At 40.1% G+C, this 27,683-nt stretch overlaps 1 protein-coding gene across 1 annotated transcript; it reads right to left on the bottom strand.

Moving 5' to 3' along the window:
- On the bottom strand, nt 1-27,683 carry LOC139453036 (protein mono-ADP-ribosyltransferase PARP15-like). Its single transcript, XM_071234660.1, has 18 exons — nt 27,615-27,683; nt 27,107-27,152; nt 26,750-26,766; nt 25,126-25,161; nt 24,892-24,954; nt 24,015-24,084; nt 22,798-22,844; nt 22,112-22,165; nt 21,602-21,697; nt 20,695-20,904; nt 19,102-19,150; nt 17,347-17,402; nt 16,294-16,509; nt 15,263-15,484; nt 11,543-11,627; nt 9,383-9,543; nt 8,499-8,667; nt 1-287 (listed from the first exon to the last, which is right to left on the bottom strand). The coding sequence occupies exons 1-18, from the start codon at nt 27,681-27,683 to the stop codon at nt 1-3; spliced, it is 1,953 nt and encodes a 650-aa protein (XP_071090761.1).

Below are 27,683 nucleotides of genomic sequence, written 5' to 3'. Positions count from 1 at the left end.
TTACTCCCGAAAAGTGATGAGGTACTTGGGATAGGCCTGGACGTCGTTGAACACCACGTACATGCCGGGGTCGTCCACGTCGTCAACCAAACTGTCATACAGGATGCTTGGGTGTTCGGGGTCTAGAGGTGGGGGGACTACCATGTCTCCTTCTCCTTCAGTGAAGTGTCCAGTGAGTACGGATGCGTAATAGACGTGCTTGATACCATCTTCATTTGGAGGGGAGTAACCGTAGGCGGAGTAGCTGGGACTGACAGCAAAATAAGTCCCCTTTCCATACATATGGACTGTAATGGAATTTATAGATTTATAGGACAGTTTATAAACACCTCTCTCTCTCTCTCTCTCTCTCTCTCTCTCTCTCTCTCTCTCTCTCTCTCTCTCTCTCTCTCTCTGTGTTACAGTGCCATCCCTCTTGTCATACAGTCTTACCCCCAAATTTAACGTAGATGTTATCAATGAGGAGTGAGTGAGTATGGTTTTACGCTGCTTTAAGCAATATTTCAGCAATATTTCAGCAATACCACGACGGGGGACACCCATGTCGGGAATCGAACCCAGGTCTTCGGCATAATGAGCGAATGCTTTAACCAATAGGCTACCCGACCGTCCCTTATCAATGAGGAAGTCCAGCATTTCACATATTGTTTTCTCAGTAAACTTTAGAAATCTTTCCTAAAAACATACACCATTGTACGATTTCGATCACATCATGAGTATAGGGTGATGGATTACTATTGAATAGTGATGGATTACTATTGAATAGTGATGGTACCAAGTGTTCTCGAAATGGTAGCATCAAAGACGCATGAAAAGGCAAGTCAAATACTTAAACATACGGCACAGTCAAGTCAAAACAGGGAATTGCATCGGGTATCGCTTTGGTGATAGATGCGTCAAATTTGGAAATATCCTAAACATAAGTCATATATGCCAGTTTTGCTCAAGCTGTAGAAATGGTCCAGAGTCTTGGTACACTTTAGCGTCTACCAAAGAGAAATAATCCGGAAATTAAAGTCTGTTTGAATATTTATGACAGCCAGTCGAATGTGATATGGGTCCAAGTGGACACAAATGGAAAAGAACGAGTACCGGGCAGGCATCAAGTTTTTTACTTAAGATAAAAGTACTCCCCAAGAAATCCAGGACTTATGTCACAAGTTTTTGGGTATAATTGCACAAGCTATTCGACTGTTAAACGTTGGGCAGCTATGTTTAAGGCTTAGAAAACAAGCCATGACGATGACCTTAGGTCTGGACGTCCCTCAACTTCAATCAATGACGATTCAATCAAGGAGATAGAAAAACCTTATACTATCAGATAGACGTATTACCATGTTGACTGTAGGAAAACACAGGTCAAAGCCAAGGATCCACTGAAACTATTATTCATGGATATTTACAGATAAATAAGATATCTGCTCGTTGGGTGCCAAAGTTTCTAAATTCTCATCTTAAGGAAAAATGCACTGACATTGCCAGAGGAAAAGAAGAGTTAATTGAATAATATTTCATCAAATTCAAAAGGGAATAGTAACGGGTGATGAAACATGGAATGGCACCATTCCATATCTCCTGCACCAAAGAAATGCAAGTCTTCAAGATCAGTGAAGAAATTTATGGCCACTGTATTCTGGGATCCTTGCTGATTACTGGTGGCTACATTGTTGATTTGCTTCATCGCCTGAGAGATTCTATGAAAGAAAAGCGGTGAATAATGCTGACTGTGGGTTCGAAGAGCTACCTAACCCTCCACACTCGCAAGACCTGGTCCACCTGTTTTCTAAACTGAAAGAACAACTCCCTGAAAACCTCTGTGATGACAATGATGACCTCAAGGCTGCTGTGAATGGTCATTTCAGGGTGGCTTCAGGACATTTCTTCCTGACTGGAATTAAAAAGTTTCACTTTCGATATGAGAAGTGTCTTGAAAAGTAGGGAGATTATGATTAAAATTAAGAGCACTTTCACAATTGTTGGTTTTGTATGTTAGGCTTCAAACTCTTTGACCAGCCTTCGTATCAATAGAAAATTCTGTACAATGACAGGAAAGCGAATTTCCGCATTTACCGTCAAAATCCGTCTTAATAATCCTTGAGCATGATCGGTATGGGGTCGGTAGTGTCATGGTGTGGGGCACATGACAGACGAACTGATTTAGTTACTGTGAATGGGCATTTTATTGGACAGACATTTGTTGTCCTGTCATTTTTCAACTCACAAGAAAATCTAAGCTGGAAGATGACAATGCCATGCCACATGCTGCACAGGTCGTCACCGTCTCCGACAAGAGGCGTAGCCCCCTGACATCTAGGGGATATTCTCAGGTGGAGGGTGTACGCCAGAGACCAAGTTCCCGTCAACGTGGCCTAGCTTTGGATAGCTCTGGTAATATAGGGCAATAAAACGGGCAACCATGGGCAAGTTACTCAACAGTAAGCCGTGCATGTATCAACCAGCATAGTGGACACACCAGAAATTGATTTACACGCCCAAAATTAATCTTGCAGATACTTATTGTCATTAAAACTATCATTTCATCAGTTCAATAATTTTTTGTTGGTAGTATATATTTTTGTGTCCCAAGCAATGTTACCAATTTAAGTGTTATTTGTGTTTTCTGCTAATTCGAAGACTTCAGGGTGTAAAGGTACAAGAAAACAGTTCCCCTTTGAAGCTTAGAAAACGAAACCTTTGTTGTGAACAACGGTCTTCTCCTGCTATCAGCTATGAACAGCGTCAGGGAAAAAGAATTCGCTCATGCTGTGGAAACAGTGGGAGATGAAGCTGATAAAATTGCTTCATCTAAGCCAGCATAGAATGGCATAAATAATAAGTGTTATACAGTGTATAACAGAATTAGTATTAAACAAAACGAGAATGAAGTAAAGCAAATGTTCTCAGCTGCATAATCAACATTGAAATAGGCCATAGACCACCAGAAACCAAAGCCAGACCACCTTGCTTGGAATCATGGAAACTAACCTCTACTTCCTGCCTGTTTCCCCAGTAGGATTTACGTGTGAGCATTTGGGTGATCCGTGGTTGTGTGCTAAGATAGCATTGCTTAAAACACAAAAGACTAATACGTCACATATTACCAACACGCTGATCTTGACTTATCAAAGAGGAAGCTTTTTGGACTTGGCCAGATTCTATATGTATCAAATCTTGAATTTTAATTGTTAATTCTTTCAATTGCCTAGAGTCATATGCCCAGAAGGCGGTGGCTCATGGGCCAATCTGGTGGATTGATGAATTTATTAGTTAATCTGCTTGAGTAAATCATCCCAGTATTCTTTGTGCTGCTAGTTGGAGACCCACTGGTTTACAGCATTGTCCTTGTGATACTCCATAGTGGGTGGGGAGCTGGGATGGTGAACTATATACAACTTCACCATGGCTCAACAACAAAAAACGAGCATTAGATGATTCCTCTGACAAGGAACATTCTACAACAAAACATTGTTCTTATAGATGGTCTCGATTTTTAGTGGTTTCTGGTGCTGATGGAACACCTTTGAGGCTAAATCATTTAGCCATCTCCACGGCACTTTACGGCATTGTGGGAGACGTGCAGAATGTCAAAACACTTCGATCTGGACTCCTGCTGGTCAAATGTTTATCTGAAAAACAATCAACAACCTTACAAGTTGCCAAATATTTAGTTTCTACGGCTGTTTTGATCTCACCACATAAAACTCTCAACTCTAGCAAAGGCTTTATCAGGGACAGAGATGGATGTCTCTATGACATGACTGAAACTGAAATTACAAATGAATTGAAAGATCAGGTAATTCAAAATGGGAAACTTTTCACGTACTAAATAGAAGACGCCATCTATAAATCCAACACGTATTTAATTACTTTTTCAAAACCAACACCACCAAAGCAGGATATTTTAACATCGAAGTGGATAAGTACATTCCTTATCCACTTCGGTGTTTCAAGTGTCAGCAGTTTGGGCATGGAGCCTACTCATGTGACAATAAAAAGAAATGTCATCAATGTGGAGAACATGATCATAATACTGAGGATAAGCGTACAAAAAACCCTAAATGTGCAAACTGTTCCGGAGATCATGTGGCTTCCTCGAAGTCATATCCAAAGTTCAAAATTCAACACCAGATTGTTCAGTTAAAGCGTGAAAGGAATATCACCTTCCCAGAAGCTAAGCGAATGATCATGGCCACTGTCTCCCCAACTTCAACTGTCTCCTACTCAGCAGCAGTGTCGCGTGCATCCTCAAAAACAGTCACATCCGTTCAATGTCAGACAGACATAACCTGGGTTTCCTCAGAAAATTATTCCTTGTTCCTATGTTGAAAAACGCCAACAAGAACGTTGATTAATCAACAAAATCACATCGTGTGTAAAAGGGTCGCCGTGACCCTATACAAATTTACAATCGATTTGAAACCTTGGAGGACATGGATCTCTCTCCTCATTGTCAAGGGCGCAACAGAAGTAAGTCGCGGCGAAATGGGAGAAATAGATCTTCTGTTCATCCGCCTACAAGATAAACAATTCCCAGGAACTAGTACAGTAGAATTGCAGAGGTCCCAGCACCAATTGTAACGACATACATCTTTTAATCCAAGATTATACGCCATCGGCAATATGTCTCAAGGAGACATATCTCAGGCAGAACGACAGCTCTGCTCAGCTCCTTCCATTCCTTTTCTCCACCAGGTGTTAAAGCTTCCTGGCGGATCTTCTGCTTAGGTGAGGCAGGGTGTGATCCACAAGTTGTTGCAGTCCGACTGACTTTGCACATTACCTTTTCGTCTCTTAAACGAATTTACGTGGTCTGTTCACAATGACTTGTGTGGAAGCGATCATTTCCCTTCAATCCTAACAGCAAATAATCCATCTCATGCTCCACCCCCATCAAGGTGGAACTTTACCAAAGCCAACTGGCTTAGATTATGGCTCCATCGTTTATGGTGGAGCCTGTAAGAGCAATTTACAAAAATTAGATTCAATTCACCATCAGGACCTACGACTTTGTCTAGGCGCATTTCGAACATCTCCCGTGGAAAGCTTATATGTTGAAGCTGCTGAACCATTTTGAAGCAACAGAGTATCAAATTATCACTACAATGCATGACTAAACTACATTTTAACCCATCAAACTGTGTTTTTCAACCCCTTTATGAAGAACTTTTTCACAGTAAGCCTAAGCTGGTCCCACCATTAGGCATTCAGATTAAACCCCACATTACAGCTGCAAATATTAATCTTGATAATATTTCTCCTTTCAGGCTTTATCAGACACCAATCAGTTGATATATCACCAAAGAATATATACAAGTTAGAAATAAATAGGAATCCCACCGTTCCATTTTTACAGATGGATCCAAGGATGGTAGCACAGTCTCCAGTGTTGCTTTGGAATATATTCAAATAAATCCAGCAGTAAACAGTTCCACATCTTTTCAGATTCACTTTCTCGGCTACAGGCACCCAAGTGAGTATAAATAAATTACATGCAATAAAAGCAAATATCGGTTATACCTACTTGGCTTGTCAGTCCAGATTTGAAGAGGTCATTATCCAACAATGTCATATTGGCCATTCACGTTATACACATGAATATTTATTGAAAGGCGAAGATCCTCCATTCTGTGTCCCTTGTGATGAAAGAATCACAGTTAAGCATGTCCTGCTTGTCTGTATCGATTTTTCATGCACAAGGGATATTTATTTTCAGGTTTCATCAATCAAGGATCTTTTTAATCAGGTAAGTACTCATTTAATTCTTGTTTTTTTTAAAGAAATTGAACTGATTGATAAATTTTGAATTGTGTAAATAGCTATATTTTATATTGGTAATGTATAATTTGTAACTTAGATGGTGTAAATCCTGCTGGGGAGCCGTGCAGGTAGCATAAGTATTGTAAGTCCCCACGGTCCCCAGTAAGGTGGCCTAACTTTGGTTGCTGGTGATCTATAGCCCATTTTTATATTGTATTGTTGATTGAAAATGTATTCTTTTTAATGTTCTCAACTAAACTGACGTCCAAAAGAAATTTTACCAGAGTTTGAAATCACTCTTGCTCAAAAACAACAAAACATACATGCATGAAGTAAAGTGTATTGAGAAGATCAATATATCAACACAATCAACACTGAAAATGACAATCATACCGCGACTGAGAATGACGTCAGAGCCCCCCAAAGTTGGGTGTAGTACAAAACTCGAGCTTTCAGAATCATGGACAATAGGCAGAGTACATAAACAATCACTCACGTTCAATAACAAGTCATTAGTAGCGTGTGTGACCACCAAATGCCTCAATACACGCTAAAACTCTTCCACGCACAGAAAAAGTCAGTCGTCTGATGAGGTTACGTGGGATTTGACGCCATTCGCCTTGGAGGGCCAAGATCAGTTCTTGCCGGTTGGCTGGAGAGTGTGGTCGTTGTCGAACACGAAGATCCCAGTCCCAGTTGATCTTGTTGGCTGCGAGGAAGTAAGTGACAATTTGGGCTGTATGGGCTCTAGCGTTATCATGCTGATAAATGACACCACGTGGCTGCTGTTGGAGAAATGGTAGGACAACTGGATGAAGAATGTTATCCATGTACCGCTGATCTCACTCTCACTTCCTTGCGGCCGGCAGCCAGCCAGCATAGTACCTCTGCCACAGGCCAGTGCCATGTGACGATTCGTCACATCTTTCACAGTCCATTCAAGATATTGCGTATGCTGTTCATCCCTTTCATTTTTGACAAGCTTTCACATTGTGATAAACAAATGTGCTGTCGTCGAAGCCAAACGGAGAGCTAGCGATACGGTCACTTTGATGTATAAATATATATTGTCATGCAACTCACTGTCGCGGTTGTAGTCGCATATCTACATAATTATGCAAAACAACATGTAAAGCGCCCGAAATACTTGCTTTAGTCCGTTCTATACTGTTTTCTGCTGAAAAAGCGCGTTTGTTTACAAACAAGAGAAAAGTCCGGTCATCTGATATGCAAATTAGCCTGTGGCAGTGGTGTTATGCTGAGTCACCACAGCGACAGAGTGTGCCGTCAACGATGGCCAGCGGTGTCCTCTCCTGTCCACAGATCCCTCCCCACACCATGACATTCCCTCCACCATATGGTACGACCTCCTGCACGCAACACGCCGCCGTTCGTTCACCCCTTTGGCGGTAAACACGTTGTCTTCCATCAGCCCTAAACATACAGAATCGACTTTCGTCAGTAAAGACAACCCTCTGCCAGTCACGTCGTTGCCAACGTCGTACAGTCCGGGCCCATCTCAATCGCAGACGACGATGTTGTGCTGTCAATAGCTGTCATCTGTATGATCTAAAAGCCCTGATTCGATGAGCCCTGAGTCTCCTGGCCACTGTCTGTCAACTAACCCTGTGACCTAAGGCATTTGTCGCCGATGACGTCACTGTCAGGAAGCGATTTCGGAGGTGCAAGGTACGCAAGTACCGGTCATCATGGGGCGTGGTCACCCTGGGTCTGCCTGTTCTTGGCCTGTCAGCGGTCCGCCCTGTCTGTTGGTTACATTGCATCAAGTTGGTAACGGCAACACGGGAGCAACCGAAGGTTCTTGCAATATGGGCGTGGGTGGCTCCCATCTGTACAATACCCGAGGCTCGTTCACGTTGTTCGACTGTGAGTCGTGGCATTCCTTTAGTGTGTTTTTTATCACTGGATGTCTGACTTGCTGTTGCAATCGTTTTATACCCTTACCCGCACGTGCATTTGCAGTTGTCCGTGGTGCATGTGTTTTTCGCAAACATGTAACAGACGATTAACATTTTCTGCATACACTATTGTTGTGTTTAGGTTTTGTGTTTTAGATAGACTTCATCAAAAACAAAATTATGCTTTGTCTGAAATGTATATTTTCAGTTTTTAAAGTTTCATTTGGACGTCAGTTTAGTTTTAAAATCCAAACTGTTATACTCTAGTTATTTTTACTGTCCTTCGCTGACATATTTGTTCCATACAAATCTTTGTATTATATGTCAGTTCGCGTCACGTTATGGCTGAACTACTGCCGATGTGACGTTAAATCATAGCTCACTCACTCACTGTGTTTATTTGTTTGAAAAGATGTGTAGGAATTCAATAATGAACACAGTTAATTTGGTAGTACTTACAGTACAAATTTTGTTCACGCCCATTATGTTTTACCATACGTTTCTATTCGCAGGTTGTACCATGTCTTTATGTGATACATAATCCTGACAGTCAAGTTCAAACTGTGATGATTTTACAGGAATGTTGAAAATATTAGTGATGAATATATATATATATATATATATATATATATATATATATATATATATATATATATATATATATATTCTCATCAACAACTGAAAATCGACAGATATTCAGCTAGTGAAAATTATGAAAATATATTGGGTGCATTATTTCAAACGCTTCTTGTCTGTCGTCCTTGAAATCAATATTGAACTAGACGTGCTGAATATTGTTGTATTTGGTTTGTAGACAGGTACCTGCTACATAGCTGCGACTGAAACCATGAAGATTGATACTGGTCACAACATCTCCATTTGTTCCGTGCCATAGGTGTCTCTCAAGATCAACATCCGGGTTCTGTGTTGCCATCTGGTGCAGGAGCATCACATACTGGAGATACAGTGTGCGGTTCTGGATTCTCTTTATCTGCAACGTAAGGACTTGAAATTGCTGATATGCATACTTGGTTTGTCTTTCAAATATCAAAGTAGAACACCTACAATTAAATTAAACTTACCATGCACCTCGAAAGGAGTAATTGCAGTGTATAACAAGAAGGCTACTCAAACAGCTACTTTGACTGGAGTGAAAATTGCAAGGGCGACAATGTTTGCTACAAGCTATTGAACACCTCTAGCATATACTTGGCTGAGAAAGCAGTAAGGATCACTGAGAATATAGAATCACTGTCCTATTCAGGTCTAACACAGCAAGCATATATTTCCTAGTCTGGAAAGAATATGACATATCACATTTCTATTTATGTACCCAGATACTAAGATTCGAGTGAATCTTGTTTTACGGCAGTAACCAATATGCATCCTACATCCTTAAAATCAATTCCGGGAAAACCAGCTGAGTATAGAATCTATAATTGTACAAACCAACAGGGATGTCATTAATGTGGACGAGCATATAATTTATTTTCTTAAGCTTGGGTTGCAAACTTTAAGGGCATGGTTCTTTCAGATTTGAGTCTATAGAACAATACTCCCCCACGAAAGAATGCAGTCAGACTGAAGTGAGTAGTGAGTTGGGATATAAGTCATGGTTCGCATGTGATATTAACATCAAAAAGAGAAGAGGTGCTAACAGCAATGCGTCACATGATCTCAGTTGACATAAGTTACTAAAACGTTACCTCGACAATGGTGTATTCATTGTCAACGCCTGTATTGAATTGTCTAGCCACCAACTTGTATTCTTTATCTTCAGGTTCGAGCTGTACTTCGCTCACAAACTGTTCCTCAGTCATTGGACTCCAGTGTCCAGGCAGTTGGATGTGCCCAGCCATGCCCACAGCTACAGCAGATAAAGCAAAAACTGCATCATGTATTAGATCTAACTTCAAATAAATCCTGTGTTTACTTGGGTAACAAATATTGTCTACTGAGCACCAATGTGCTAGGTAATAACCTGTCGTCTGACGAGAGAATGAATTTGAAAAAGGACTGCCAGAACGGTTTCGGAACCAAAACCTAATGCCCCAACACAGTGAATGGTCGTCAAATCGCTCTGATTAGTAGTGCTGATTTTCACAATCCGCATTCTTATCTGCAGGCCTATCCACAAGCTCTCCAATCTTGCTTCAATGCAGTATTTGTGATCAAACTGAGAATTCGCGATGAACGCATAAGGGCTATTAGCATTCTTCAAAATAGAAGAACTCGTCGAAAGATAGTCAATATGTTCAATGTGTCTCAGTCTGTGATTTGCAGACTTTGGAACAGGTTTCTGCAGACACTGCGTTAATCGCAGATTAGTCATACGAACGTGGGGTGGGGTCATTATGACTGACAGAACGCTGATGCCCACCGTAAACGTATCGCGCCTCACTACCTCCAGCAGCAAAACATCAACAGAATGCATAAGCCAGCCATGTGTCCTGACCCTTCCACTATGCACGTCTTGGACAAGTACACCGACGTCAAAGGCCACTGCTGCGTTAGGCAAACTAGGCAAGGTGCTGCAAAATTGCCTCAAATTGCCATTTGGAGATTGCTTTGGACCATAATATGAATGTTTGACCGATGGCGGAAGCGTTGGCCAAACGTTGTGAAATGTAAACACCAAAAGCTGGAGCTGCTGGAATATTGCTCGACATGGAGGGAAAGTTGACTATTGAACAGTCGAAGTCATACAGTCTTGTGGAAAGTGTTTTGTCTATGCATAAAGATTTTGTCAATATCTTTATGCATAGATCTAAGTATGAAAAAGATGAGGCGGTCTCACTGGTCTCTTTATTTCTAGTTCAGGTGGGTAAATAAGTGGAAGGGAATTGACTATTTGATTGTTATTGAATGATATCAGATCGTCGATATACCTGAGGCTTAAGTTAACCTTCTTGGCCAAATTACCTTTGTTTTGACTTTGTCACTCCGAACAGAAATTTCGAATCATATGCATCAAGAATCAGATCCGCAAGAGTGAATGAGTGAGTGAGTGAGTGAGTATGGCTTTACGCCGCCTTTAGCAATATTCCAGTAATATCACGGCGGGGTACACCAGAAATATGATTCACACAGTGTACACATGTCGGGAATCTAACCCGGGTTTTTGGCGTGACAAGCGAACACTTTAACCACTAGGGTACCCGACCAGCCCAGATCCGCAAGAAGGGGAGCACAACAGGTGCCCATTGGGATGCCTACATCTTCCCTAAATGTCCTTGTTATCAATGTGGAAGTTCAGCATGTCACATATTGTTTTCCCAGTAAACTTGAGATGGCATATGCTTTCATTTCCACAAATCGTCCTGAACCTCTGAATATAGGTAAGTAAATCGGACATGTGTTATTTTCTTCTTCTTTTTATTCTGTTTAACGCCGTATTCCGCAATATCCCAGCTATATCACATATAGGTCTATAAACATATCAAATCTGGACAAGACAAAACATGACATCATGAGCATCGATCTACCCAATTGTGAAGCGATGACATGTATCAACTACGTCAGCGAGCCTGACCACCCTTTCCCGTTAGTTGCTTCTTACGACGGGTTAATAAAGACCAGTTATAACACGGATCTTCACGGGGGTTGCACTTTATTAGTCAACACTATATTGTATCACAAGAAAACAGCACGCTTGACGGTTAAACTATAAACAATGTGCTATTTCAATGACTTGTTAATGTATAAATACATCACTGCTCAATAACTGCACAAGGACATGGCAGCACAGAAACTGATTGGGTAGCATATATTATGGAATACATTAATTAATAATGCGTCTAGTACGTAACCTTTTCATATTTTTAAGTATTTTGTACGAAGTAAAATATTGAATCTCGCTGAAGTACCTGTTTGTAATGTAAAATCGCTTGTTGAGGAATATACTGGACGCACATCTGGAACTGCTTCTGCTGGCGTGGCACCGTCAAAGATCTGTAGCAAATTCATTATGAACAATAAAGAATCTAATGCCTTGGGCGTGGTCATTTGTGAAACAAGAACCAAGCAGAAAATGTTTCCCATAACGATTCAAATACGTAATTACCAGAACTGTGTGGGGAAATGGGGTTTAGCGTCGCGTTCAAGATTATTGCATATAATTATAGCGACGTGCATGCACGTGTGTGTATATGTGTGGCTGCTTGTACTAGTCCGGACTAATGTTGGTTTTATAGTGCTAGCTAACTGAGCTTCCATGCTGCAGTTCAACATGAATATCCCACTCAGACAAAATAAACTGACTCCAAGCAGGATAGCAACAGATATTACGTACCATCGTTTAACGTCTTTTGGTTTGACGCGTATGGGGATCGAATCCCGGAATTTCCACTCTGCGAGCAGGTGATCTACCACTAGACAGTGGAGGCGGTCTTCACTGTGACACTATGTGCTACGTGGTGTGCCGCATTGGTATAAGAGTTGCTTTGCTTGGCATATGTCTGCCATGCAAGTTGTAATAAACGCTGAAGTTAAAATCTGAGTTGTCTATGACTATCTAGACATGTGTACAACACACAGCAGCAGATGGCAGCAGGTGACTTTCTCACTCTTCATGATGCCACGACCTATTTATGTCAGTTTTCTGTCTGAATTGCTGTGTGGAAGACGAAGTGTTCCGGACCACGTGCGTCGATCATTCAACTGTCTCAGTAGTGATGTTACTCGCTGAAATGAATGAACACTTGAATCTATGATTGAATCTTAATTTGACCTGATAAGTGACATTCTGCACACTCGAGAGATTCCTGTCTGCATTAACACGCTACACGTGTGTATTTTGTTTGTGAAGATAGTCTAGCCTTGCTTCAAGTCTTCAAATATGGCCGACAATCCTCCTCAAGTTCAACGGCCTGTTACTGGTATCAAACCTCCACCACCACTTGTTATTAAATCCAACACTGCTGAAAAATGGAAACATTCAAGCAGATATGGACACATTATTCTATACTTGTGAACCTGCCAGGGTATGGAAGGGAATATCAAGTAGCTTTGATATTAAACACACTTGCTGATGAAGTCTTAAATGTTTTCAATGGATACCATTTTCAAACACCAGAAGCTGGGAGAAATGTCAAAATTTCTTAGGATCAATCCGTTCTCTGGTGAAAACCTGCAATTATAGTCAGAAATGTATCTCTTCAAATAATAAGAGACTCATCTTTGGAGTTAGAGATCCCAACACTCTGCAAGCACTGCTCAGAGAGAGGGATCTTACCCTAGAAAGATGTATAGACATCTGTAAAGCCACTGAAAATGTGTCACTGCAGTCAAAGTTGATCAGATCTGAACCTATAAATAGAGTTGCAACAGATTCTGTGAGTTCAAGGAAAAAGAAGCCTCTTCGGTCAAGTCAGAAGATGAATTCTTCATCGAGAAGTCAGAGACCTTAATCTCAGCATGAAAGAGACTGTAAATTCTGTAATTATTCTCATATCATGGCTCGTAAAAGTTGTCCTGCAAGAGGACAAAAGTGCATGAAGTGTAACCAACTGAATCATTTTGCATCAAAGTGTCCCAGTAAGTGGCAAGACAGCAAAGTCAACAATGTTGAGCTTTAAGGTGAAGATTGGATGAATTCTGTGCTTGGAGATTGAAACACAGACAAGCCTGCTAAATGTAGTATGACTGTTGATGGAAGAGATGTCTACTTCACTATTGATCACGGTGCTGCTGTTAAAATCATTCCATCTTCAATTGTCAAAGATAAGTTGAAAAGTCTGAAACCTACAACTAAAAAGTTTCAGATGTGGAATGAGACTGACGTCACTCCTCTTGTTTGTCTAGACATTCTTCTTCAGAATCCTGTTAACAAGAAAAAGTATTCTGTTGAATTTGTTGCTGTGAAAGAGAACTTTGCACCTCTCCTAGGTGTCAAAACTGTTACACTCATGAACTTAGTCACAATTCATGAGAAGAATATTGAGCGTGTTGCCAATGTTGAAGTTGCTGAAAAGTTCAGTGATATGCTGGATGGTAAACTTGGTACGTTTAGTGGTGTTGTTCATCTGTCAGTTGATAGTGCGGTGAGACCAGTTGTGATGCCAAACCGTCGTGTTCCTATTGCACACTGAGTTAGACGGACCTAGAAGTTAGGTGTGATTGCGCCCATCAGTGAGGCAACCCCATGTTTCTGATGTTGTATAGTTAAAACTAATCATTTTGTCTTGTTTGATAGGCATTACTTACAAGTTGGCATATGACAAGATAGACACAATTTTATGGATAACAACTTCTTTAATACTGTAAAAAGCGACGTTTCGGTATAGATCCTTATACCGTTGTCAAGCAAGACTGAAAGAGGGACATAGTGCAGAATATATATAGCAAGTAGAGGATTAACAGTAGAGGATTAACAGTAACAACAAAGGCAAACATGAGTGGGATAACATAGGTAGGTGTGACAACAAAGGATGATGCTATCACAACACGATGGACAGAAAACACATAGCTAGAAGCCAATGGGGCATGAAGCCAATAAACAGGTGATTATTGTTTGATGAGTTCATAGTAGGCGGATGGTATGACATAGCCTTGATCTCTGTTGATTGATGCCTTGTGGCGGCGAATGTGGACTGCTTCTGTTAGTTTTCTTTTGGTGAAATCATGGAGGTTCTTGGCGAGGATTTGGACGTCAACTGGGACAACGTCCAAATCCTCGCCAGCAACCTCCATGATTAACCGCACGTTAAATCTCCAAAGTAAGTAATCCACATTCAGTCTTGCTTGACAACGGTATAAGGATCTATACCGAAACGTCGCTTTTTACAGTATTAAAGAAGTTGTTATCCATAAAATTGTGTCTATCTTGTAATCATTTTGTCATTGTATCTTGACAGTGAACTTAAATTTAGTAATTATAGGAAAGTGCTTTCGTAACGGAATGTTATAGTGAACTGCATAATGTCTCCCTGTCTGACTCGGTAATGATTAATGTACCTATGGTTAAAGGTTTAATTACTTCATTTGTCTTCCATGCAGTCTTGTTATAAGAGTTGCTTCCCTTAGCATATGTCTGCCATGCAAGTTGTAATAAACGCTGAAGTTTTAATCGGAGTTGTATATGACTATCTAGACTTGTGTACAACACACAGAGCACGTATTTATAGGCATAAAACAACATTTCACAATTTTACCCATTACGGAATCCAATAGACAAGAAGTAATAGATGTTTGTTTTAACGTTTCTGAATTTTAAAAACAAGTCAGCACATTATTGAAACCTTTAAATTGGCGAAACAGATACATTAGCAACATATCATTCACTCAAAGTATTAATTTTCTGAAAATTGTAGCTATGATAAAAAGACATCAAACTTTATTTCAACTTGGATTTTTTGGATACTATGAGTGAAAAGAACTATCAATCAGAAAACAACACTTGGGTGTTATCATTGAAAGGAAACAACTATGGCGTTTTCACTGAAAGGAACATGCATGCTAAATGTCAATATTATCTCTTTCAGTTTCAGGGGGTTACAGCTATATTGGTTTAAGGGGATTATCGACGGAATCACATATATTCCACCAAATTCTGGATCATATCATGCCTCAAACAATGAAACCCACACCTCCAAACTTTTCTTGTCTTCTGGATACACAACAAGTCGTGCCTCTCGCAGGGAAGAATCAGGGCTGCTTGTTTTAAATTGATCAAAGCTCTTGAAGATACATTTTGCCACTTCATCGCATGGATAGCGCAAGTTCCCTGTACCAATTATAGGGAAAGCGATGCTCTTCAATTTCGAGGTCGAGGCCTTGGTCAGACATTTTACAAAAAATGCTCTGTAATTCTGGAACACAAAATTCATTTACGGGTTACAAGTGATAACAAGTACTGTGAAACAACAGTGTACTAATACGTTTTGATACTCAGGTTATATATATTAATTCAAAAGTATAATTTTCAAAACTTCCCCATGTAGCTTTATGTGTATTTGTGCACTCACACCATAATGTATTCATGCCTCCCTTTATTATCACTAGCTATGACGTCATATCCTTTTTGACGTCAAAAGCTTATCGTTGGCTGTCGCCTAGGTCTACGTTTTACTTCTCCCTCTATTGTCACTATTACATCTATGGCATTATGACGTCACAAATACTACTGTTGTGCGTCGCCCAGGGACTACAATGTAAGTTAAGGTTTTCATTACCATTACTGAAGAGCGATTGAACGGCGAAAGATCTTGTGTGGATAAAGGAGTTTTGACAAGCACGAATATCTCGACTGCATATATCTGGATATACAGAACTATCAGTCTGTAAACAACACTTCTGGCCAACCATGCTGTTTTCATTGAAAGGAACATGCATGGAAATGCCAGCTTTTTCTGTATATATTTACCTGAGTTATTGCATTTAAGAGTTTGTTATTTTGGTGAAGATTGATCAACCATTTCCACACTTCGCTGCCAGCTGTAACTGGCTAAAGAATCTATCTGTCACAGGCATCAACTTGGCAGGTTTTTCATTTGGTGCACATCATGATTTCAGTCACTGCTTCAAGATCGAGAACATAACACTTTTTTTTCAGGTCCAGCATGTTAATTGAATCATAGTTCCTCTTGTAGAACTTGATGCAACATTAATGATGAATTACCTGCTCTGACCAACCTCCCAGGGACGTGTGGTATATTCTCCGACTCGGAAGAAGACCTCCTGAAGTCTCGGCTATCTCTTCCGTCTTAACACCTGTGGGATAGTTGACCCTGCACTCTTCTTGTATGCTGTTTCCCGCAGCTTTATATATTGCTGCAGAAACTTGCCCACATCTCAAGCTGAGGCTCGAGCTAGTCGAATTAACAATCACATCAACCTGAAATCATGTATCATTAATTTGTAATTAATGTGTAATTAATTTGTGATTAATTTATTTCTGTATTAATTCAAGGGAAATAATCCTATGTGCTCACGGGATTGTTTTATTAAATACATATGGAAGCAGGAATGTAGGTGACTTATCCATGTTGTGATGATGTGTAATCATCTAGTTAATCCTATAAAAACAACACATTCTGACCATACGTTATTTCCCGTGCGAAATATATTTAATATGTGCTGACGAGTTTGTCAGAATATAAATGGGACAGTTGATTCTGCTACTCTTGATCTTAAACCTGGTGACTGTCACAGAAATTAGCAGGTAAATAGAGACCGACCATCAATTCTGGAGGTCTTGATCAATGGATGCACAGAGGTTTGTAACAAAAAGTTACAAGATATTCAGCAGCAACAAGATATATGGTCACAATCAGGGTCAGTACTGCACAAACGTATATAAAAGGAAATTGATGTAACGATAACGAGGTCAACTCACCAAATTCGTTCGATGACGAATTCCACAATGTTCACTGCAAATGCCCCTATACACTTATTTCAAATATATTATGAAAACAACCCAATCCAATAAACCCAAAAAATGGTCAGTTTGCGGTACAAATTCTGAACAGGGATATTTGCTCGGAATCGTAAAATAAAGATCTTTGAGCTTCTGAAGACGCTAGCTCCCAAAGTATGGCTTCGATTGTTTTCGGTTATGTCTTATTATTATCTTATTATTTTGAGTATTATGAGAAGTTTTCAATATGTAAAAGTCATACCGATCAATCTGTTAAAAGGAACTGAGTAATGTCAACTACAACATATTACTTACATCCTGATGGACAATGTCTCCTTTGACAATAGTCACAGAGAAGGTAGATCCGAGTTCTGTACGTGAATAAGGAATAACTTGAGCAAAATACATGTATATCCAAAGAAAAAGAATCCTATGATCTGTTGCCTGGTTGACCAAGATAACTGTTATCCTTGTATTCATACTATTTGCTGGTGATGGGTACTTAGAGCAGATTCCACTGAGACTGTTATTAAGTGTGGCATGGAAATCATTGATGATAAAACACAGACAATGGTATTTAGGAACGGGGAGGGGGTTGTCAAAATATGAGAAGTGGTCATATAAGGGAAGGGAAATTAAAGTTGTTTATTTGGGATCAATCGTTACACCAAAAATGCTTTGGACAAAGTCAAAATTACTCTTTCATCACGGGGCAGCAAAGCTCCCATTCCGATAAAAACGTTCATATTTAAACACAATGTAACTGTCATAAATGCTTTAGAAATATTTGAGAAGCTAATTGAACCATTTTGTCTTATGGAAGGGAAATATGGGATTTACATACAGAGAAAATATCGAAGTTGTCGACCGAAAGTACTGGAATTTAGAACTAAATACTAATTTCCAGTTACCAAATCGTGTCACCTATGGTGACTGTGGGAGAGTCCCTTTACATATCACCCGTTATGTGAATTGCATCCGATATTAGCTCCGTCTGATTTCAATGCCTCGTGGCAGGTATATGCTCAAACAAACCGGCAATAGAACATACCCGAATTGGGCTACACATATTAGAAATCTGCTTTTTCTGTATGGTTTTGGTGAGGTATGGACTGCCTTAAATTTAGAAGGCACTGTTCAGATAATATATTGAACATGAGATAGAAGTAATTAAATTTAGAAGGCACTGCTTAAATTTCGAAGTAGGTACAATCCATTAGGCATTCAGAAACTTGGAAAAGGTTTATGTACTGTACGCAATATTATATATCTTTGTATTAAATGTTCTGATGAAGAACATGTTTTGTTTGTTTGTTGTTTAACATCGCACTCAGCAATTTTCCAGCGATATGACGGCGGTCTGTTATTAATCAAATCTGGACCAGCCAATCCAGTGATTGACATCATGAACATCGATCCACGCAATTTGGATCGATGACATGCATCAACCAAGTCAGCGAGCCTGTCCACCCGATCCCGTTAGTTGCCTCGTCGGACAAGCATCGTGCCTTTCACGGCAAGCATGGGTTGCTGAAGACCTATTCTACCCCGGATCTTCACGGGTCTGAAGAGCATGTACACTTGCACTGTCTCCAATATTTTGATATACGCTCTCCATGTTTTTCCTTCAATATTTATGTTTTCTAAAGTGCGTATAATATGTTCAAGATTCAAGGAAATATAGAACAATAACTAGCGCATATGTATACATTATAATGTATTAGTTGGTTGGTTGGTTGGTTTGTTGTTTAACGCCGCGCTCAGCAATATTCCAGCCATATGACGGCGGTCTGTAAATAATCGAGTCTGGACCAGACAATCCTGTGATTAATATCATGAGCATCGATCCACGCAATTGGGAACGATGACATGCATCAACCAAGTCAGCGAGCCTGACCACCCGATCCCGTTAGTCACCTTTTACGACAAGCATAGTCGCCTTTTACGGCAAGTATGGGTTGCTGAAGATCTATTCTACCCAGGATCTTCACGGGTAAGTTTATTAGTAACTGCATCTACCGGGTACCATGGCAAGAAATATAGGAGCATAAAAACTAATTATTAGCTTACCTTTGCCTTTCCCAAGTTGAGGGCGCTTGTCAATCTCAGCTGTAAATGCCTGTAGATATTTAAATAGTATATAATATAAGTACATATTTAATTTGTTGCTTTCTGTTCTTGGGATGATTAATGTACATGTAAATGTATAATGATACCGAAATAACAAAATTATTATATGCTTTTGTGATGTTATTTAAATCGACATCTGATTGTTTTAAACTTGTAATTTAACACTCGTGGTGACATCATTTTCTAATACGAGTGCAGGTAAAAAAATCTCAGTCTAACTAATTTTCAACTATGGACCACAACAAAGTGAACTAGTCAAAGTAGTTCATTGCAAGTGTATTTGGTCTGTTGAGGCCGTCTGTATATCGGTGACAGCCAGTAGAATGTGATAGGGGTCCAAATGGACACAAATGACAAGAACGAGTACCGAGCAGGCATCAAGTATTGGACTTTAGAGAAAAGTACTAACAAAGAACTTCATGACCGCATGTCACAAGTGTATGGGGATAATTGCCCTAGCTATTCCACTGTTACACATTGGGGAGCTATGTTTCAGGCTTGAAGAACAAGTCTTGGCGATGACCCAAGGTCTGGACGTCCCTCAACTTCCATCAATGAATATTCAATCAAGGCGAAAGAAAAACTTATACTGTGACATGGTTGTATTACCATTGCTGAACTTGAGGAAGACACAGGTATAAGCCATGGATCCATTGAAACCGTTATTCATGAATATTTACATATGAAGAAGATACTGGTGTCTGCTCGTTGGGTGCCAAAGTTTCTAAATTCTTATCTTAAGGAAAAATGAACTGACATTGCCAGAGAAAATGGAGAGCTAATTCGTCAAATCCAAAAAGAGATTAGTAACGGGTGATGAAAAAAGGGTTCACCACTATGATCCCGAGTCAAAACGTCAATCCATGGAATGGCACCATTCCACTTCTCCCGCTCAAAAGAAATTCAAGTCTGCAAGATCAGTGAAGAAAATTATTGCCATTGCAGGCTGGGATGAATAGGGTGTGATCCTCTTGATTATTAAGAGAGACAAAAGACGATTACCAGTGCCTGCTATGCTGATTTACTTTATCGCCAAAGCGATTCTATCAAAAGCGTCGGGGAATGCTGACTGCTGGAGTTCTATTACTTCACGACAATGCCTCTTCTCACACCTCGCGTCTTGCAAAGGCTGCTGTGCGACAATTTGGGTTCGAAGAGCTTACTCACCCTCCATACTCGCCAGACCTGGCACAAGTGATGTCCACCTGTTTCATAAACTGAAAGAACACCTTCATAGAAAACGCCATGACGACAACGGTGACCTCAAAGCTGCCGTGAATCGGTTTTTCAGGGTGGCTTCACAAAACGTATTCCTGAGTGTAATTGAAGAGTGTAAATCAAGAGCAGGGGGATTATGTTGAAAGATATAATTAAACACAGTTTCACAATTGTAGACGTTTGTTAAGCTTAAAACTTTACTTTTTGATCAGCACTCGTATGCACATACAAAATGACCATACTCAATTATTATACTGAAATAATATTCGTACTGACGAGATGTAAATGTAAATGTGCACATGTCTGTTCACGTACCTTAATCGTATCCGCCTCGCCTTTGTCCGCACACACCACTATTTCGTCCAGAGAAACACATGAGTAGTTCAAGGCTGTATCCAAGATGGATGTAGCCAACACGGCCATTGGTAAAGTGTCCATGCCATATCCAGTTGGCTGAATGGCGATGCTTGATATACCATCTTGCTCAGCCTTGCGTAGGACACCGTCTGTCAGGCGTCGTAGTTTCTGCATATTTCAGATGGAGGAATTAATGCGGGTCTTTATGCGTGAATGACAGCAGGGAAGTTTACACAATTGTATACTCAGTCTAATAACACACCATTCAAAATTATTTGTGAATGTATTTGAGGAATTCCTCACAAAGGGACGAATCAAATATTTCGCTTTACTTCCTGTACAACCATGTCCCACCCAGCGGTTTCCTGGCATCAAATCAAAGAGTCATGTTGATATCAATGTTTCTCTGGCGGCTGTTTTCATTTTGCAGCAAGACAAATTAATTTCGTTCACAGATCAAATATGGGTTCTCTCAGGAAATGTTGATATCTAACTTTAAAAATGGGAGAGTATTTTAAGCAGATATTTTGCCTATTTAGGTTCATGAAAGAAAATACATCAATACATACATACTTGCTCCACATCAGAAAGTTAAAATAATCGGAAAGCCCCATTCATAAAACAATTCGCGTATCACATGTCAATACAAGAAGCACTGTAAGAGTATACTCTTAATTTCCGATATACCCGTATTATACCACCCATGATATCATCCATGTGTACCTTATAAAATTAAAAAGCATATGCAAGTGTTCCGTTTCTTTGTTGATAAGTATTTAACAAAATTGAGTGCCACATTCTACAGAAAATTGAACTATAATTGTTTCCTGAAGGGATATGCATCCTGAATCAAGGCGAGCTTTACCTGTTCTGTGAGTGGTAGGGCTTCGATCAGGATATTATACACACGCTGACAAGGAAGGTCCCCTCCATCCGTCACGAAGATACCTGATTCTTCAACCTGAATATATCAATGCAGGTAATTTGAGTAATATATTCAATTGTTACAGTGAGTGAGTGAGGTACTGCTTTACGTCACATCGGCAATATTTCAGCCATATCGTGACGATCAATTGTTACAACTGGGCAACAGTGGTCATGTGCTTCATGTGTTGGTACATGGGTAGGCCATAACAAACATCGTAGTTTACCAGAGGAAAGTAAGGAAAAGGTGATGCTTGATATTTTACAAGGTAAACCAGTGATTGATGTTATGAGTACTTTCACACAATGAACACTGCTGAAGGTAGACAGCTGTTTTGGGGACCAATTCTCACCCGAAATTTCCTCGGGATGTATAGGAATAGAAACACAACATGTTGTATCATTTCTTTCTCTGGTTAATGCTATTTTTTGACCGAAACTTTACATTTACCTCTGCAGAACCTTCATGTTGTTTTGCATCCGTTATTGCAGCAATGGCGTCGACCTGTAAAGATAAAGTATTTTTATCTTGTTTCCTATCAACCCACTTAAATTAATAGCGTGGACTCAAATTTCAAATATAATCTGATGTGAAAAGTATTACAAATGTTAATATTCTTGCACAGGATTTACCTTTGATAAGCGTATGTAACATAAACTGTAACTTAGCTATAATCCAGCTATTTGACAGCGGTCTATAAATAATCGAGTCAGGACCAGACAATCTAGTGATTGACATCTTGAGCATCGGTCCACGCAATTGGGATACGATGACATGTATCAACCAAGTCAGCGAGCCTGACCACCCGATCCCGTTAGTCGCCTCCGGGTTAGAATAGATCTTCAGCAACCTATGTTTACAGTTAATGGCGACTATTCTTGTCGTAAGAGGCGACTAACGGGATCGGGTGGTCAGGCTAGCTGACTTGGTTGATGCATGTCATCATCCTAATGGCGTGGATCGATGCTTATGAGGTCAATCACTGGATTGTCTGGTCCAGACTCGATTATTTACACACCGCCGTCATATAGCTGGACTATTGCTGAGTGCGGCGTTAGACAACAAACAAACCAAACCATAACATCACATATTAACATAATCTTACAGGGGCTGCTCAGTTAACTGTTCATAGATACCTGCTGCTGTGTTTTGTCGCCTGTCACAAAGGAGACTGCTGCATACGCTGTGAAAGAGAAACACATATCGTAATGACCATCCTCATTAGTCCGTCATCAAACACCCGCAGACATAAAATGAACGTCAACCTACATTTCCTTATATGCATCGCTGACTTTGTGAGGGAGTGAGTGAGTTGGTTGTAACGCCCTTTTTGACAGTATTATATCGCTGTGTGTTAGCTTAATATCCGAAGTGATGCAGGTCTCGGACGTTTACCACTTCGGTGAAATCCACGAGCACAGGTATGGTGCTGACAAACCTAGAAACAAAATAGGGGCGAACCGGGATTCGAACCCACAATCATTGGTTTCTGGCGTGTCCAAGGGACGCAACTCTGCACAGCGAATCGCGGCGCCTCAGACGAATGGGCCACCCGTGCCCCCTTGACTTTTTGAAAGACTGTACAACTACTTTCTAACCGAGTACTTAACCAAAACACGCATGAAATATCCATCACTCTGGTTGGTACAATTGGGAGCAAGACTCCAGCCCTGACCACAAGAGGTTCCTTGAGACTTGTTCTAGAGAACATGTAATCCAAAACTGATTGATATGCTGTTCGCTGACTGGTGCCTTGTCATCTCAGTAGGGTGTTGTTTCTATCGGAAGGGGCGGTCGGGTAGCCTAGTGGTTAAAGCGTTCGCTCGTCACGCCGAAGACCCAGGTTCGATTCCCGACATGGGTACAATGTGTGAAGCCCATTTCTGGTGTCCCCCGCCGTAATATTGCTGGAATATTGCTAAAAGCGGCGTTAAACCAAACTCACTCACTTACTCACTCATTCTATCAGAAAATCACTGGGTAGTGTGTAAATCATCAAATAACCTGTGATTTCCATTTGTGTCGATTGAAAAAAAATACAAGATAAAAGGATCTAAAAAATAATGTAGCAGTTGATCACATCACTTGACTGCTATATGAGAAAATATAAGTGATTCATAAGTTACGCTCTTGAATTTAACCCTTCGTTGTTTGAGTTCTGGTCCGAAAACAAAACGAACGGACAGCACTCAGTGAACACACGTACCGGTGAAAAGTGTTAACATCCCACGAGATAGAAAACAGTCATGTCACAGGAGGTGTGAGCTCAAGATCCGACGTTACAGTTTGGCCCGCACACAAAGATCTCGCACTGGTAAAGTCTGAGAGCAAACAATGACAGGCATTATCTCACCTTGGCTATTTTCTCTGACTGATTTGTTGGCTTGTTTTTGGCAGATGTTCAACACTTCTCTGGCGACTTCCTTTCCAAAGGGAATAAATACGCATGTGTTAATTTAGAAAAAAACGAATAATGCTGAAATACATGTCAATTCAAAATAGTTTATAAGACTCTTTCATCACTGATAATGCAAGTGCCTCCTTTGGATTGAACATTGATTAAAAGCCTTGATAATCGAACGATTTCGAATAACTTTATTTGCCTTTCACGTCTTTTACATGTTTGTGACGGAGAATGTAACTCAGATATTAAGCTGGCTTTACATGAAGGCATTAAATCTCTGTCCGTCGAAAACATTTGTTCAAGGAATCAGTCATCTGTTCATTGATTGTCGGCCATTTTTTTACCTCTTTCGTCATTTTACAGGTGAGGTGAAATGGGGTTAAACGTCGCGTCCAAGATGCTGCTTGTACTAGTCCGGACTGATGCCGATGTTATAGTGCTAGCACAATGAGATAATATGTTTCAGTTTTAACATTAATACCCTACTCAGACACAGTATACTGACTCCGACCCCACCAGTCCTTGTTTTGGTCAGGCTCGCTGACTTGATTGATACATGTCATCGATCCCAATTGCGTGGATCGATGCTCATTATAGCAATCACTTGATGGTGTGGTCCAGACTCGATTATTTACAGACCGCCGTCATATAGCTGGAAAATTGCTGATTGCGGCGTAAAACAACAAACCAACCAACAGGATGACAACAAGTACCATCTTTTAACGTCTTTTGGTATGACGCGGCCGGGGATCGAACCTCGGACCTTCCGGTCTCCGGGCGGACCGTAATTTTACAGTTATGATGAGAATATATGAAAGGTACTCGCTTTTGATATGATATCAGGAATTTGTTGCAGGATTCTGTCGAGTTCTTTCTCTGTGACGCCTTCCTAAACAAACCATATGACATGAAATGTGATCATATTCCAAGTTTAATTCCAATACATTTTGGTCATGGAATGACCTGTTCCACGTTGCCAAATTTAGAAAATGGTTAAAAAGGCAATATTTTCTCCGAATATGTTTGCAGCGTTTAGAAATATGAACAGAAATGTACTAACATGAGGCAGACTTTTGATTACAGCGACGACATCCTCCTGAAACACATTTAACATCGTGTGCAACATGAACAAATACAAATCGAGTGATAGTTCTCTGGGATTGCAGCTGAGACTCGATCGAGACAAAATAAAACATGGTACGCGTAAGCACATAGTAAAACACATATATCTATAATATAAAACATAAATAAACATGTGCTTGGTATTAAATATGTATGCCTTGTAAGCTACTCACGTATATGCTGTAAATAACAACATTAACATGCAAGATGACTGACCATGATAGTTCACTTGATATTTAGAACACTATTGGCATGATACTGTCATAATTTACAGTAATGATAGTAGCGGGTGACTTCGCCTAGGTGAACACTACCAAGCTGACTGTCGTTCATTTCCCGATGAACGTCATTATGTCACGTGGTTACGTTGTCAATCGCGCGGAGAGATACAGAACTACTTTAGGGGAATTCTTCAAAGTTTAAAATTAACAATAAAAATATATTAGGGAAAACTGAGAGCGACACCAATTTAGGTTATGAATGATGCAGGCTTTGAAGTCAGACAGATCATGTATGTGTCGGGTCACCGAAAAGAAGCGTCCATTCGAAGCTATAACAGAAAATGCTCGACTCACCAAAAGAAATCACCGAGCTCCACACTATCGTGCCTTAGTAAATCCAACCTCGCCGCCTCAAGCGGTAATCCCCGTCATCAGCGGTCGTATTATGACTCAAACACACACCAAAAGTTCAAAGAACGTTAGTATGTATCCATTTTCAGCATGAGCCGGGTCTGGATTTCTTTCCAATTCCAACGCTAACTTTACTGGGTGCAACATGTATTTCAAGCAAATGACATAGCGGTAGCCGCCATTCTCTGCCGTTTGTAAGACCAAGGGATGTCACTCCAAATGGAATGTTTGGGACGGATGACGTCACGACTCTCCGCGTTGATATAGTTCGCTTTCAATGATTAAAGTTTGATATTTAATGGATTGTTTTGTTATGATTTATGTATCTGACAATATAAGGATTGAAGTTTCGCGCAAAAACACAACCGTAATACTTACATATATGCTGTAAATTACAACATTAACATGCAAGATGACTGACCATGATAGTTCACTTGATATTTGGAACAATATTGGCATGATACTGTCATAATTTACAGTAATGATAGTAGCGGGTGACTTCGCCTAGGTAAACACCACAAGTCTGGTGTTCAAACACAACAACATGACATGCACGTGCAGCGTCCCTTGTCAGGCTATAAAAACGCTGGATCTTCATTTTCGTGCCAGCGTCAGCAACAACCAGAGAACCTCGGACAGTTGGAACAAGCGCTTCAGGCAGAGTGGGTGAACATTCCCCAGGCCACAATCCGGGATCTGACTGCTTCATTAGGACGACTATGCCAGTCAGCTTTGGACTTTAATGGTAGCCATATATAGATATTGATAACATATGACCTTCACCTTCAAAATCTACGGTTCCATGTGTGCCATATTGAACCTGGGTCAATGACAATGATTTGGAACAATCGATTACCAACTTTTGATTATATATACGATATTTTAAATATACATTAAAAAACTGAGTATATTTAGAAAACTCCTACTCACGATCCCAGCTGTGAATTCTGAAATGATATATTCAGAAACAAAGTTATATATGTTTCCAAAATAAACGTTAGAAATTCTTACATATGTGCCTTCACAAGTTCACCTAATACATTTTTAATTAATTCCATTTAAGTCTGTGTTGGTGATGCAACACTAAGTCACCAAATAATAGTACATACTTTCATATATGTTTTAAACACACCCATGACTATTGTTTCTTCATGTTATAGAAGTTACACCTAGTAGTTCCTTCAAAATCGTTCCTCCAACATTATTGAAGGGGAATCTCATGAACAAGAATACCACGTTCTATTCGCATAAGGGATTTCAACAAAATGTCTATTTGTGAATACTTACCCCGTGTTGCCAGTGCCTTCTGAAGTTCACGTTTTCTCCTCTCGATCTGTAACATAGGTTTGTGATTAACATACAAACTATTAAGGAGTGACATTATTGTAAATTCTGTGAGATGGTGGAGAAGTGTGGTCATTCAATGGTCATCTTTGTCAGATGGTAGACCTTTCTATCGCACAGTAACACTTGATAACTAGAAAGGTGTTTGCATTGAAGGCGAAATCAGAAGTACCCCTTCACATCAGAAGCATGTACCATGAACCATTTTATTTAACAAAATCAGGTGACAACTGACCTCATCAATATCTACCACCTACATTCATCTTTCATATTCTATATTCATAGTGAAGGTCGTTCATTCTTGACTATTTCTTTCTTGTGACCTTGATATTTGGAGGACTGTAGAATACCCCAGGTTTGTATGTCAAACATGCGGCGTAGTAGCTATGAGAAATATCGACAACCGTGGAAGGAGCTGTATAATTCCGACAAGAACATCACATATACTTACAATCCTCTTTCGCAGATTTTCGATCCTTTGTTTTTCTGAAATTGCAAAATGGTTTACTCGTAACAGCAT

This window comes from Haliotis cracherodii, unplaced genomic scaffold (assembly GCF_022045235.1).
Source record: "Haliotis cracherodii isolate W230 unplaced genomic scaffold, xgHalCrac1.p SCAF_9, whole genome shotgun sequence".
Taxonomy (NCBI): Eukaryota; Metazoa; Mollusca; class Gastropoda; order Lepetellida; family Haliotidae; genus Haliotis; species Haliotis cracherodii.
Note: the sequence above shows the minus strand (reverse complement) of the source record. Positions and strands in the feature narration are given on the sequence as shown.